This window comes from Lobosporangium transversale (assembly GCF_002105155.1).
Source record: "Lobosporangium transversale strain NRRL 3116 chromosome Unknown BCR41scaffold_6, whole genome shotgun sequence".
NCBI classification, from domain to species: domain Eukaryota; kingdom Fungi; phylum Mortierellomycota; class Mortierellomycetes; order Mortierellales; family Mortierellaceae; genus Lobosporangium; species Lobosporangium transversale.
In genome coordinates this window covers 144,649-159,892 of record NW_019028984.1, presented here as the reverse complement: position 1 = coordinate 159,892, position 15,244 = coordinate 144,649, and the positions used below count along the sequence as shown (strand labels likewise).

At 40.7% G+C, this 15,244-nt stretch overlaps 3 protein-coding genes across 3 annotated transcripts; 1 reads left to right on the top strand and 2 right to left on the bottom strand.

Moving 5' to 3' along the window:
* Positions 1-1,388: 1,388 nt before the first annotated feature.
* BCR41DRAFT_347588 (timeless protein-domain-containing protein) lies at positions 1,389-6,910 on the bottom strand. Its single transcript, XM_022023127.1, has 16 exons — positions 6,725-6,910; positions 6,437-6,610; positions 5,995-6,326; positions 5,717-5,884; positions 5,493-5,618; positions 5,300-5,404; positions 5,097-5,187; positions 4,671-4,990; positions 4,520-4,564; positions 4,259-4,404; positions 3,824-4,175; positions 3,319-3,701; positions 3,062-3,179; positions 2,811-2,919; positions 2,614-2,709; positions 1,389-2,523 (listed from the first exon to the last, which is right to left on the bottom strand). Exons 1-16 carry the CDS (start codon positions 6,843-6,845, stop codon positions 1,409-1,411), a joined length of 3,801 nt encoding a protein of 1,266 aa, XP_021884351.1. The 5' UTR covers positions 6,846-6,910; the 3' UTR covers positions 1,389-1,408.
* Positions 6,911-6,999: 89 nt separating this feature from the next.
* BCR41DRAFT_301067 (glycosyl hydrolases family 31-domain-containing protein) lies at positions 7,000-10,269 on the bottom strand (the record flags this gene model as incomplete). Its single annotated transcript, XM_022020608.1, has 4 exons — positions 7,000-7,666; positions 7,802-8,244; positions 8,355-9,394; positions 9,498-10,269. 4 exons carry the CDS (start codon positions 10,267-10,269, stop codon positions 7,000-7,002), a joined length of 2,922 nt encoding a protein of 973 aa, XP_021884350.1.
* A 2,471-nt stretch (positions 10,270-12,740) lies between these two features.
* BCR41DRAFT_384195 (aminotransferase class V) lies at positions 12,741-14,551 on the top strand (the record flags this gene model as incomplete). The annotated part of the gene is made up of 6 exons (XM_022027538.1): positions 12,741-12,788; positions 12,867-13,340; positions 13,438-13,593; positions 13,750-13,889; positions 14,013-14,299; positions 14,433-14,551. Exons 1-6 carry the CDS (start codon positions 12,758-12,760, stop codon positions 14,548-14,550), a joined length of 1,206 nt encoding a protein of 401 aa, XP_021884349.1. The 5' UTR covers positions 12,741-12,757.
* Between the last annotated feature and the right edge of the window lie 693 nt (positions 14,552-15,244).

The window sequence follows — 15,244 nt, the reverse complement described above, 5'->3', positions numbered from 1 at the left end:
TAAGGTTGCAGCTCCACACTTGTAAATACACTTACTCCGCTTTGTTGTCTTTCCACCAAACCAAAACAAACAAACAGGTAAACTCTATTAGAATTAGACGGTAAGAGAGCACAGACCAGCCTAGCAAAGACGTGCAGATAAAATTTAAAAAACCAGATCGCCTTGGATGCCAAGAGAGAAACAAAAGCAGACAGGATTATAGCCATGTGGATGCTTATTCGATATCTCACTGTATGAAGAGAAATTAAGTGCATTTTCATTCAATATCATTAGCATTTTCTTGGAAAAAGATGAAAAAACCTCCAAATTGTGAAGCGCTTTTCGTACGAAAAAAAGGTCCCGCAATCGATCGACCATGTCAAAGGTTGGTAACAAATGAAAAGAAAGCAAGTCATTAGGTCCTGACAATGTATAAAAAGACCTCTCTTTTCGCTCTCTTTTGAATCTCCAACGGCCTCTAAAGCGGTGTGTTAGCACGCTCAAGAGTGCTAGCCTCTCTCCAACGGGCTCCATCGTCGGCCCGAAGATGGTACGTGTCGATAGACCGCCCTAGGGCTTCTGGTCCGGGGGACACGCAGCCAGGCCACCTCCACGTGGTGCGCCCTGGGCTGTCTGCTTCGCGGCAGACAGGCGAAGAGTTTGGTGCCTTTTTATTATTTATTTATTCACATTATTTTATATTCTATTCACAGCTGCTCATCAACACCATACTACCCATTGTGGGAATCAAAATAAGAATAACATAAAAGATCTCTCTGACGTTGCCATGGTTATATGGCGATAGTGTCTTTCATAATGAGAAAGCTGCAGCCTCTATTGTTCTTTTTTCTTGATCTCGAGTCTTTGTCGCATGACCAGCATGCTGCGGTTGCCTAGAGATCTCCTTATCCTGCCCACTCTCTTAGGCCTGCAGAGCTATGCACGAAGCTCGCTCTTGTCTGTGCATTCAAACCATCAAAACTACAGCCTCGTGCAGGATGGGCAATTCCATCGCTACATGCAACAAACGGTTTCATTCATTCAACGTCCCTGAAATAGCCTGAGTCGAACAAAATATATATTTGTATATCTGTATATTTTTATATTTCTATATATCATAAGTTGTCTTCACGCGATCCAATAAATGTCAAAGTGTTTTGAACGTGCACCTCAATCACTCCAAATAAAAATTCATTGTCAGTTTAATATATAACTGCATCGTCAGTTGTCCCATACATTCATAAATGGTGGCAAAAGAGATAAAAAAATCAAGTCTTTGACCCTGCCGAATGAATCCTTCATCAGTGTTAATAACGAGAGTGTCACTAATCAAGAAAGCAGTTTTATTTTGTAGGGGCTGTATATACGTGTGCGATTAATGGCATTCTTTTTTTTTTTTTTTTTTTTTTGTCTGTGCATGCTTGCATGTTTAAAAGACATTGTTATCTTCGATGGCTGCCTTTTTCTTTGCGGGTCGATCATTTGAAGCTGATAAGTTACTAAGCACGCCCCTTCCTGCACTATATCTATCTTCAGCCATACCCTCGTCTTCGTCTACATCAGAGTCGGCCAGGATAATCCTTCTTTTATTGTTTACCGCTGTCTGTGCCTCCAGCCGCTGTGTCAATGACCCCGTCCGTGCGCTTGTTGACTTGTCACCATCACTATTCTCACTACCGCCTTTATCATTGTCGCTATCATCTGATAGAATTACTCTCTTTCGGACGCCATACTGCTGTCGTGGAAGAGCTCTCGATAGTTTATAAGTCTTGCCATTGTCATCGCTCTCAGCGTTGCTTTCGACATCACTAAGACTTTTAGGCGCAGGTCGTGTTGCTTGATCATCCTCTTCCGAATCGCTAAATCGGAAGAGATGACTAACTCTCCCTTCCTCATCCCCCTCCTCTTCTACAACTTCCTCCTCATCTTCATCGTCTGCTAGTGAGATGGAGACTCTCTTATTTGACTTTGTCATATTCCTCAAGAGCCCAGATCCTTGGTATTGTCTTTGTTGCAACATATTGTTCTCATGCTCCCGTTGTTCTCCCATTGCCATTGTGCTATGATGCTCCTGAAGACGCTCCTTCAGCTGTTTTCCCACTTCATAATACCCTTTTCCTTTGGATTCGTTTTCAGGAATGAGCTTTTTCTTTCGTTTTTGATTCTTGAGTAACTCATTCTTTGCATTAATCAACATTTGTTTCTCCTCCGCCCTTTGAAACTCATCACCGATTCGTGTCCTCAGTCGCTTCTCGGCCTCAAAATACGATTCATCATCATCCTCGGAATCAATGACATATTCCGCTGAATGATACGCCACAGGATTCTTAACCACTGCCTCCCTCTCCCTTCTTTCGCCAGATTCATCTCGCCTCTTCGGTTTCTTCTTTGCTGATGCATTAATCTTTTGAATCAATGCAGAGTAATCATAATGACTGTAGTTTTTGGGATCTTCTTCAAGGACAGACTCAATGATCTCCTGATTCTGCGATAACGTGTCAGTTGGGATGGCCTTTGGGATAATGTAGTGTATGCCATCGAGCGCTACAAATCAAAAGTTGAGATATAAATATTTATGAACAAAAAAAGAAAAAAGAAAAAAGAAAAAAAAAAGAAAAAAAAACCTCTCCCTACCTATTTCTTTCCTGAATTGAAGTAGATTGAGCAAGAGTCGAAAGCGAGGCATAATTCGGATCGCTTGCTGCCTTGCAGGGTTATCCGGAACGATTGCTAGATAAAAGTGTACATGCGGGAAGCCTGGGTTTGAATGGTATTCAAAACAAGTACTCTTTCACGCGTCGTGTACAAAATGGTTGATATTAAAGACATACCAATATCCTCAACGCTCTCAATAGAATGCATCAAACTAGGGTTTTGCTCCAGCTCACTCTCGGAATCGAAGGTCATCAAATGCCGCCTTGCCACTGCATCTTTAAGAAGCTATAAAGATAAAATATGAAATAAAGGCAAATGAGTTTTTTTTTTTTTTTTTTTTTTTTTTTTTTTTTTTCCCTAAAACATGATCCTTCAAAAATACTACATTATCGCTTGAGCACAACAAAAGCCAATAGCATTCACGTACCTCAACGACCCATTCGACAAGTTCTCTTTCATCTTCATCAAGTAGAGCAGTAACAGCAATCTTGATCTGCTCAGACTCTGGTTGGTTAGGATCTATCTTGAGCTCTGTCTCCATTAGTCTAGACAAACCAGGAAGCAATGTAACAAAATGGTGTATTGGAAATTATAAGAAAGTTAGAATAACTGCTCTGCTTATTAATTATCAAGATAAACTCAAGGAAGTGTTCAAAGGAAACCGCCTTGAATAAGTTGCCGTACTTCTTCTCTCTCTTTTCCGAAATCTCTTTCTTGGCCTTTTCAGCTTCCTCTCTACCGACATTGATGTCCAAACAAGTTTTACTTGTTTTCTGATAAAAGACCTCTACCATCAATAGAGGGTATTCTCTCATTTTTTTGAAGAACTGATGCAACACATATGAAATGAGCGGAACCATATCTCTCTTCGCATCGGGATGGTTACTTTGGAGGATTGTATGAAACAGATGTAGAGTCGAGAGTTTGTAAAAAATCGCAGGATTCTTTGCATTAACAGCCATTCTATGAAACATGGATGCAGCCCAGTGAAGTTGCGTCTCATCCAACTCATGAAAGTTTTCCAAGAACGCACAATATGTATGTATAACACTCTCGGTTGCGAATCTCTACATTATCATTGAAATCGAGTGAATGAAAAGACGTAAAAAAAAAAAAAAGGTATTAGCAACATTTTGAAATATAATTGATTTCTAGCGTGCCTAATACATTCATATGGAATCAAATATACCCTTTCAAACTCCTTGAATACAAACTGGTGCTCATGCATTGTGTGGGTTGGGATATCTGCTTCGTTCTCTTCATCGTCTTCTGTTCTTTCACGTTCTTTTTCGGCTTGACTACTCTCCTGCTGGACATCTTGCATGGGTTGAGCCTCGCTTTGTGCTTGGGTTGGGTTACCATCACCAACATTTGCGGCTTGCTGATGCTCATTATCTTTGACTCCCGCATCGTTCTTTTCCTTATCCTTGCGTTTCTTAATAGCTCTTTTCTTAAGAATGAACATGTGGCTCTTAGATTTCGAATAACTCTCCAAAGTTTTGAGAAGAATGTGGATCATTCTGACCAGAGTGTGCAAATACCTAGTAATCAAATTCATAAATACATCAGAGAGCCGCGCTACAGATCATCATTATCCAACATCGCAAAAATGAAAGGAACTTACAGTTGAGACTGGGTGCTGTACTGCCTTGCAAGATTCAGAAACAATTCAAGGGTGGAATCCTCATAATACAAATTATTTTGGACAATATCCGATGCATCACGATAATCCTCGTTCGGCGATTTGGTCATTGCATAAAGAGTCATAAGCTGCCAACAGAAGCAAGGCAAGATTGCAAAGCCATAAATGTTAGTTGAACCACTCAGAGCATCAGCAAGTTATATGCTTGACAATTATCGACTAATAACAACGTTCATAGCTCACCATTTCCTGAAAACAGTTTATAATTCTCCTGATTTCGTCCCATTGCTAAATAATAGGACAGACGCCAAAAGGTAAGAACCAGCAAGCTCAACTTGACTCGAGTGAACAATATGGTAATAAAGCCAATAGTAATGATTCATTATGACTTTACCCTATCCTTGAACTTCATATCCATGTGATCACGAAGGTATCCAATGAGCTGAAAGACGCAAGTTTTATCGATTACTACCGCAATCAAGTCATAATCACACTTTTGCAGCGCATCTTGGTAAGCCTTCTCAACGCCTTCGAGTTGATATGCACGATCTTGTGCCTGTTTCTTTTGCTCCGCATACTCTTTCTCGACGTGCTCAAGGTAGAGACGCTGAAATTTGAGCATAAAAGCCATAACATAATAATATTGAGGACGATGATAGCCCTTTATCTTCTCCCTCATCATCTCGATATCGCGATGCAGTGAGCCAAACAGTGCTAAAAGCCAAGACAATGCGACAGCACGAACTGCTTAGTAAGCAACGAAAAAAAAAAAAAAAAAAAAAAAAAAAAAAAAACCATCATCGGTTTATAGGATGTATACCATTAAAGCCATTCCCTAGTAATGTTTCTGCTAAGGTTCGCAATTGGCGTAATCCTGTGCTTCTGATAGATTTCTTATACTCATCAAATTCCTAAGAAAAATAAAATAAAAGTGCATTGAAAGTCATTATTTGTAAAAAAAAAAAAAAAAAAAAAAAAGGGCCAGTTATAAATTTGCTATTCTTTTCCTTAACAGTGGTATACCTTATGGCGCTTAGTCCTTGTTTTTGCCTTTTTGCTGGTATCTATTTGTGACTCAAAGGACTTGAAAAGAGAACCTTTTGAATGCAAAACTACCCTTGACCCGTCCTAGATATCGCATAAAAGTATGATATATATTCAATAATGTGGCCAAGTTTGATTGGAGCACGTCTTGTCGTAATGCAATAAAGCTTACCTGCAGACGAATCTCAGCAGTTGTACCGAAGCGATCATGTCGTTTCCGTCCAGCACTTGACTGTATACTTTTTGCCTTCTCCTCTTTATTTAGCAGCTCCAGTAATTGTGCATTAGCTTTCCGCTCCTGTTTTTTTAAAGATACGATAACAACGTATTAGCGCAAGCGTTTTAGTCATATTGTTCATGAAATGTCAGAAATAAGACGATAGGATAACGACTTGCCGACGCAGTAGAAAGTAGGGCCTCGGGATCAATTCCAATAAACATATAATACAGGATCTCCAAGGTCATGGCGTTGAAGTCCGAATACTTCGGATTGGATGCTGAAGATGCAAGGAAGATGAGCAATGCGGTGATACCCTCCTTCTCGAATCTTGTAATCAGCTCTTCCTATTGATTTATAGAATACAATGCTGTTTAAGATAACAACTTCAATATATATATATAATAAAAGAGCACCACACTGCCATATTAAATTGGCACTATAATTTCGGTGATACCTGCATAATAGATCTGATATATTGATCCATGGTTCCTGACGTTTTACTCTCAGCATCTGGGATCGCAACTAGATTACGGAGCAAGGACAGACCTAGCCGAATGATTGCAAAATCCCTTGTAGTCCTCAGCCTTTCCGATACTTCCAAAGGTTTGACCATAACTGACAACACCGCCTGAAGAACTCCTGGTGTCAAAAATGCCTTTTTGTATTCACGCAATAATTCAAGCCGTTGATGGAGATTCCCCACAAGACTGTTGTCCTCTTCAGACGCTACCATTTTCTGTAACTCTTTGTAATCAATAATCCAGGTCATAGGCACAATCAACTCAACTAGGACACAAAAAAGTAATTAAAACATTTTTTCTGTTGATATACAAACTCGCTTTTCCTATCCTTTATCTGTAGTCTTCAATAACAGTAACAATAGAGTGGAAACATACTGCAAGCGAGGATAAGTCGCTCCTTGACAGGGTTATCCTCCGCAGGCGAATTAAGAAGTATGATAGGGATCAGATCTTTTTCAAGTATTTTCATCTTTCCTAGGAAGGTAAGGACTACGTTATCGCCTGGCTCATCATAATACTTGATGAATTTCTTAATGTCCTTGAGACATCCTACAAAAGAAAAAAAAAAAAAAAAAAAAAAAAAAGTATTGTTTGTATCTAGTCTCGTGGATGGTCAAAATAAACTGTGCTTGTCCCTCATGTTAAATGTCATTGCGACTCTACCTAGACATTCGTCGCCCATGACATACTCCTGCCGGTCGTCATCCATGTCTGTGGACACATCTTCGAATCCACCTAGTGCCAAACAGGTTGACACTAGCATTGACTCTGTATCTGGATCCATCCCTGCAAGTCCAGACTCAAAAGAAACACGAAGAGAAAGATAAAAAAGGTAATGGAGAAGAAAATAACAACACTGCGAAGAACGCGTATCGCGGACTGTTTGTTTGTTTATTTTTATTTGTTTTGAATAGTCGCAATTAAATTACTCGTGCTAATTATCTTAAAAGGATTTCAAAGTCCTCGCCTATGGCCACTCCTGGCTCCTTCACAATATAGACATAACTACCATCCACTATCTTTTGTGAAGAAAACTCAACAGATTTATCGCCCACAGTGACCTTGGTCAACGGCTTTTCCTCACCAACAATCACCAGACGCTCAATCCGAAGTGATCCTATCCTCTGCACAAAATCGGAGGGCTTATTGTTGAACGTTTTCAGATTATGAGATGAAAGCTTTCCATTAGATACACGGAACTCACGTAAAATAAAATCGCCTTGCTGATATCCGTAGCTCTCCCCATCATCCAGATAAATCCGTCCAGATGCCTCGCCTTGACTGCTCAGCGCAACAACAAGCGTAAAGGGATCATTTTCCATGGCTTTGGAGGATCGGCGAGGTCGTTCACGCTTGGGGATAATCGTTCCAGCACGCTGATAGACTGGAATTTTGTCCGCAGGCGATGCTACCTTCTTGACACCAGGTCCTTGCTCCCACTTGTAGCTCTTGATGTCGAACCACTTTTCGTTTCCTGCAAAGTAAACCTCTGACTCGGTTACGCCAGGCTTACTTACTGGCTTGACCAACAGTGCATTTCCGACCATGTATTGATTATCCAGGGCGAAGACTGCTTCATCTTCTGGGAATTCTATGAACATAGGTCTTTTATATATATAAATTTGCAAATCTTAGTAAAAGTTTTTTTTTTTTTTTTTTTTTTTTTTTTAAAAAAAATAATAAGAATAATAATAAGAATAATAAGAATAATAATACTCAAAGCACTTGACTAGATTTTACCTGATAATGGGAGTTCCATCGACGCTAGTTTCATGGAAGAGGGTGTACCAGAATGGCAGGTAAGAGTAGCGAGTACGGATAGCATCACGAATTTGCGATGTATAGGGCTCTCCGAAGAGCCAAGGTTCTCGACGCTTACTGTCAAGATGTGCATGGGCACGGAAAAAAGGATAGTAGATTCCAGCCTGATACCAACGAGTCAACAACTCAGCATCAGGGTTTCCAAAGAACCCTCCTACGTCTGCTCCAGAAAATGGAATACCAGACAATCCAATTGTCAGCAGCATGGGAGATGCAACCTCCAAATGTTCCCATGTCGCCATATTATCACCTGTCCAGATGGCTCCATATCGCTGGGTACCAGCAAAGAAGGCGCGAGAAAGAACAAAAGGCCGCTGGTTTGTCTCATTGCGCTGCGTCAACCCTTGCGCTGTAGCTGAATGCTATTTTAAAAAAAAATAAAAAAATAAAAAAATAAACTGCTGCACTTCATAAAATATAAATGGATATTGTAGGCGAAAATTAAGATAAAATTCTTTTTATCTCTACTTACAAACATTGTTCCATAAAGGTTATGGACATTGCGATGCTCTACGTTGCCATAATGAAGCACGTCTTTGGGAATAGTGATTTCTGGCCCGCTGAAGACAGAGGGCTCATTCATATCATTCCATGTAAACAGAGACTTGGTCGAACCTTGATATTTGTCATATGCGAACTGGGAAGCCCAATAGTCCCTTGCTTTAGGGTTATAAAAATCAATCCATTGTGAATTTCCTGGCCAGCACCAACCCTCAAATGAAGATTCTCCATCCTTGTTTTTGATGTAGATATCCAATTCCGCGCCTTGCTTCGAGACATAGTAGTTGTCATCCTTCTTGATATGAGGATCAATGATCGTCACCATCTTTCTGCCCTTTGCATCAAGTGATTGTTGCATATCCACAGGATTGGGGAACTTAGCATGATCCCAAGTAAAGTACCTCTTGCCATCCGTGTGCTCAATATCTAGCCAGAGGACATCATACGGGATATCATGCTGATCAAATCCAGCATCAACTTCAGTCACATCCTGTTGTGAATTGTAATTCCAGCGACACTGATGATATGCAATTGAAAATGCTTGAGGAAGAGCTGTTGTGCCCACCAAGGAAGTGTACTGATGGAAGATATCACGATGTGTAGGACCCAAGAATACAAAAAGATCAAGTACTCCGGCCTCACTTATCCAATGGGTCTTAGTCGATGGTTTCAGGGCAACCTTTTTAGCCTTGATCCAAGAGAGGATTCCAGAGTCTTGTTCATCACTCAGGGTCTTCTCCACATCCACCCATGTCTCAGCAGCGTTCATCCAGAATACAGCCGCTGTACTATTCTTGCTATGACCAAGCATAAAGGGAATCGATCCATAGAGTGCCATTGGATTATCTAACTCGTACTCGAAAACATCCAGGTTATATAGCCTATAAGGATCACTATAGGCCGCGCCAGCGCCTTTTGTTGGCTTGAGTGATAGACTGGAGGCATGTTCTGGTACACCATAGACATGCTGAATCCCTGAGAATGTGATGTCGAGACCAAAGGACTCGGGACCTATGTCATTGAGATAATAATATCCATCGTTCTCGTATTAGTCTATCGTCCAATCATCCGACGGATTAATAAATCCATGTTTCTGAAAAAGCTATCATCATACCTCTAGGTTTAGAATCTGTAGAGCCCTTAAAAGTTTCTTCCCAAAGATTTTCCTCCATTTTACGCTCCAGTTCAGATTTCTCAATCTTGATTTCACCTCCTTCTGGAGCTTGATCGACTAGTTTGGTGTCATCGCCTCCCTCTTTTGACTTGTCTCTTAAACGCTCCAAGCGTAAGAGACCCTCATCATTCAATACTACGGTTGAAACACCATTGACAAAGAATTCTATCTTGAAAGGTGAAGAGCTGACTTTGACTGTGTTTTGATTCTGGGCTCCATACTGAATGGTGAAGATGCCATCGTTGTCCGTATCAACTCGCTGATAAGTTGAATCTTTTGCAAACTCATAAGGCTTGACCAGAACTGTATCCTGTACACCATCATATCGGGGATGAACAGGATCACGTTCATTGATCCGCACACGAACAGCGTCATTTTCCAGCAGATGTAGCTCAAAAGTCAATCCTAGCTTTGACGAGGCCTGGGTATCTTCCTGGGTATTGATCAAATCCCCCGTAAGCACTCCACGTTGAAGCTTTAATGAAGAAGAGCTCAACTGGAAAGGCGACATCCAATTAGGAGTTTCCTTTGCCAAGTCAGCATAAGCTCTGTTACGGGCACAGAAACCACTCTGGCTACATGTCTTAAAGTCTTCGCGCTTAACTGCGCTGACACAAGCAAGAGCAGCGCTGAGGACAAGGGCAGAGCGGAGAAGAGTCCGTTTCAGGGACAAGTGTGAAGTTGGCTGTGCGCGTCCTCTAGCAGGATTCATTGCTGAGGAAAGGATAATTGATGAAGCGAAGAGAATGAGTTAAAAAAAATAAAATAAAATAAAATAAAAGAAATCGCTAGGGGAAGGGTATCTCTTATGTTCTAAAATGGATGCTGTCTAGGACAAAAGAGTAGATGGCAATGAAGCAAACGCTGACATTAAAGATGGAGATGAAAAGTATAAACTATGGCCGCGAGACACGTCAATTTGTGGCGTCGAGAAAAATACCTGATTTTTGGCAGCAAATCAGAGGTAACAATTGTGCCCTGAAGACACCTTCAGAGATCAGGAAGGTTGTAGACAGAAACAACAATAAAGATAAACAACAAAAAATGGACAAGTAATTCTTGTTCCCGACCAACGTAGCCTAACTAGCATCGCTGCTCTGATTTACGGCAGCTTGGTCCCTGATGTAAATATGATTCAGCTCAGTAGAAGAACTCCAAAGGTGGTGCTTAATGATGGGAGTCGCTCTTGCCAAATTGATCGAACTTGCCTGTTGTACAGTCACATGAAAAAATTATACGGCAAAATAAATTTAGAAAATAATTGACGCGAAGATAGCATCATCCTCTCTCTTTCTTTTTCTCATTTTTCACAACAATAACAACTTGAAAAAACCACCATGCCTTTAAATTTGGATATCGAGGATAAAGCTATCATGGTTGGAATGCATCTTGCGGGAATGAAGGATGCGGAGATCGCGCTGAAACGTAATGTATCAAGATCAACGGTCTACACTATTATTCAAAGATATTACAAAAGAGGTACCACCGCTCGCGCCCCCGCCCCAGGACGACCAAGAGCACTGAGTGAAAGAGATATCAGGAGCATAGTGCGCTGCACAAAGAGAGAAAGGAGAGCCACTCTTAAGGACATCACCAATCAATTGGCGAAGAAAGTGTGCACAAGGACCGTTGCAGAGATATTGCATTCACTGGGTATCTTCAGCCGGATCGCGGTTCCAAAACCATACTTAAATGAAGATCATATGAAGAAGCGACTGGCTTTTGCCAAAAAGTACGAGAGTTGGTCCAATGAAGATTGGAGTCGGGTAGTTTGGACTGATGAATCGTCATTTGAAGTTGGCGAGAATTTCCGTAAGATAAGAGTTTGGCGTACGGCGGAGGAAAAGTACGACCACGATTGCCTTATACCCACTTTCAAGAGTGGTAGAACATCCTTGATGGTCTGGGGGGCATTCACATCAACCAAAAAGTCTCGGTTGGTTATATTTAAACGAGGTCGTAGAGATGGGCAGTGTTTTGTGGAAGATGTATATAAAGTTGAACTAATCAGGTTTATGGCTGAAGTAGAGGGCGGCATTCTCATGGAGGATAATGCTCCAGTCCATACTTGTAAGATAGCAAAAGAATGGCGTGAAAATAACAACATCTCTAGGATTCCAGACTGGCCAGCATGTTCTCCGGATATAAACCCCATCGAGCGTGTATGGTCATTTCTCGCTAATGCACTCGATAAGCGCTCCAGAGGACCAAGAGATCTCCCCAGTCTCGCAGTAGCTCTTACTAAGGAGTGGAATAATTTGCCACAAGAGAAACTGGCAAGCCTTGTTGATTCCATGCCCAACAGGCTGAAAGAAGTGAGGAAGGCTAAAGGTGGGCACACTCATTATTAAACCCACATAGTACTTTTACCTTTCATACAGTATATCCTCAAAACCTCCATAAAGAAACAAAATCGACCTCTTTAACGAATTCTAAAGTTTCATGTTGATTGATAAAGTCTTTGTGTATGTTGTCTATGATCTGTTTGTCAAGGGTGCTCAAAAAATTACAAAAAAAATAGAATTTGCCGTAAAATTTCTTCATGTGACTGTACAGTCTTCAGGTTGAAATGTCATTTGAGTTCAACCCGAAATTGCTTACCTCGCTTGTATTTTCATATGCGCCATGCATTAAACCTATACCTCCTTTATATAGATAAAGCGACTCGAAGCCAGGCTGCAAGACGTTGTGGGCAAAACTTTGGTGTCAGCTTTGTTATGCTATCGATGGTAAAAACTTGGCCTAATATTTTGGCCTTCTGTACTCTGCGACCTAAATTTTGGATCATTGCAAGCAGTAGTCAATTCACCCATTATTGCGTGATTTTAACACAGATTTGGGATTTGGGCTATAATTCTTTGATGTGAGGTGAAATCGGAGCCTATCCACCCAGTAGAGAGCTCGAAGGAACATCATCTCTTCATTCATATGATGCGAAGGTGGGTTGAATGAACGACACGCGTGCAAACGTGTAGTTAATACAAGTCCCTGATATCGTGGCGCTACAGGCCTTGTCATTGTCATCGATTGACCTGACCCCTCTGGGACTCTTGATCAATAATCAATTCTAATATGCACTGAACTTACGCATTTTTCTTTGACGTATAGGATTTTTTACGTATTTCCTTCGGACTTTCCTTCATCTGTTGATTTTTTCTTTTTTCGTTCTTTTACTCTTTACTCATCCCTCAAATCAAATCATGGAGCAACCACGAACGCACCTCGTTCCAGGTATTTAGGAAAGGTTAAAAAATACCTTGTTTTAAAGAGATTAACAGGATTCACAAAAAAAAAAAAAAAAAAAATTAGGGCCAACTATCGTTCCACAACGCCTTAAGGACTTGTATAGCAACTCATTCTATGGAAGTGGAGACCTGGAGCCTGAGTGTCTGAAAGTCTACAACGAGTGCTGCTCTAGACTACAGAAATTGCTGTCGTTTGAGCCTCACCAACAAAAACAAGCTGATAGTGATGATGGATCGATTGTGATCATGTCTGGTGAGGCAATGGCAGGCCTTTGGGGAGGACTCAAGTCTTTGATACCCTGGGTATACGATTATGATGCCAAAGGGGATCTCGTCTTCTCCAAAGACTTGTTTGCTAATAAGTATAGGGTTCTCTGTATTGGTAATGGTGTGTATGGCGATGGTATATATGACATGGTGCGTAGCCTGAGATATCCAAATGTGGAGGTCAAGGCTGCCCAAGGCCCATGGGACCAGCCCGTCAACGTCGAACAAGTTTTGGAAACTATTCATCAATGGAAACCAGACCTCGTAACAAGTAAGGGAGAATTTTTTTTTTTTTTTTTTAAAAAAAAAGGAGGTGCATGAGGTGACTGCTGACGATGCTACTTGCCTTGTTTGTCATTTGTATTTAGTGGTACATTGTGATACTCCTACTGGAGTGCTGAACACGGAAGCGGTACGTATGATCGGTGAAGCTTGTTCCAAAGCAGACGCATTGTTCTATGTCGACATAGTTAGCTCTGCAGGAGCGACTCCAATCGAGGTTTCTGCCTGGAACATCGATATTGGTACGGCTGCACGCGCTTAAAAGAAAAACATTACTTCTATTGCCTTGTCCGTATGAAAAACTATACTTTCACTAGCGGTGCTGTCCTTTACAAATACTATTACCTAACGTATTTTTTTTTTTAAAAAAAAAAAAAAAAAAAAAAAAAAAAAAAAAGGCTTGGTTGGTTCCCAAAAGACATTCTCATGCGAGCCCTCGCTAGCAGTTATCACAGTGAGCAGTAAAGCATGGAAGCAGATAAAGAAGGTAGCATATATAGGGTATGATGCGCTATTACCATTCAAGACCTTAGAGAAGGTAAATGAACGATACGAGCAGCCAACATATCTCATCACAGTGATACTTCTGCCCTTGGACTACTTACTATTATTATATCAAGGCAAACTCATTGTATTTTCGTATTTCCTCCCCAATCTCTAGGAATTCCCTTATACACCTTTGTGGTCGGCAATAGATGCGCTCAATGAGCAGCTCAAAGCAACTTATGGAGAAAACAACGAGCACGTCCAAGAAGTTTATGCTCGCCATGAGGAAGTCGCCAAGTACTGTCGCGAGCGTGTGAAAAAGATGGGTCTGCAGCTCTGGTGGGACCAAGAGCGTGTCTCTTTGAACTCACCTTCTGTTACTGCAATCCGTGTGCCTGAAAATACGACTTGGGAGGAGCTTGACAAAAAGCTGCGTAATGAAGGCGTTCTTTTAGGTGGAAGGTAAAGTTTTATCCGAAGTAGCAGAGAGACACAAGTGATAATGCTGTGCTGTGATATTTTATAATGAATATATTCGACGTGACGCCATTACTTTTTTTAATTTTTTTTATCTTGATTTAATATATCTATGTAGTTATGGTCAAACTGCGAATGCAATCTTTAGAATAGGGCACATGGGGACGCAGGCTGATCTTAGGATTGTCACCTATGCACTTGACGCTCTGGAGAAGATTATCATGCAAGAACAATGAGAATTAAAAAAAAAAAAAAAAAAAAAAAAAAAAAAAAAAAGAATAGGAAGTATCATTCTCTTCTATCGATAAGTTTGATTCCTCTTCAACTTTAAAAAAATATAAATAAAGATGCGTTGGGGGATATAGTCAGAAGTACCGTCATCAGGGAAGACTGCCTTAAAATTGGCTAACAAAAACCCCTTGTCCGTTGTCATTATTTCTTTATATTCTTTGAAGTATATCGTGCCTTTTTGAAGCTGTTCTTGTAGATCTCTGATTGGGTCGTCTTTATTATCGTGCAGGCAAAGTATACAATATCATTGGCAAAAAATGAAGAGGTCTTTGTCATTAGATTCAGCGGAACAGTCGGTATACCTCATATTTTAAGAGCTATCCTGTACTTTCTTCAGTTTTGAAGTATCGCCTACAAATATTGGGATTTTCACGCGTGCATTCACAAAGCTCTGTGATTTGGGTCGTATTCCTGTGTTCCTATAGATATGTTTTCCACATTGATCGCATTGTTTCTTGAGAGGAAAGGATTGAACAAGGCTCGGTAGTGGCAGTAAGATATTTCTCGGGTAGGTTTTTGTAGGAAAGAGCGAGAGCATTGTAATCTGTCTGAAGCATCACTTCTCATCAATCACTAATGAAAGCTCTTTCTCAGCGTTTAAGACTCTCTCCTCTAGCGCTTTGTTTTCTTCATAAACAT

What these genes read in the sequence shown, in the direction of transcription:
- BCR41DRAFT_347588 (XM_022023127.1), bottom strand. Translation starts at nt 6,845, where the DNA reads ATGGATCCAGATACAGAGTCAATGCTAGTGTCAACCTGTTTGGCACTA. An exon ending in ATATGAAGTTCAAGGATAGG is followed by an intron (nt 4,565 to 4,670) that starts GTAAAGTCATAA and finishes CCTATTATTTAG; the next exon opens with CAATGGGACGAAATCAGGAG. An exon ending in TGAGAGCGTTGAGGATATTG is followed by an intron (nt 2,710 to 2,810) that starts GTATGTCTTTAA and finishes ACTTTTATCTAG; the next exon opens with CAATCGTTCCGGATAACCCT.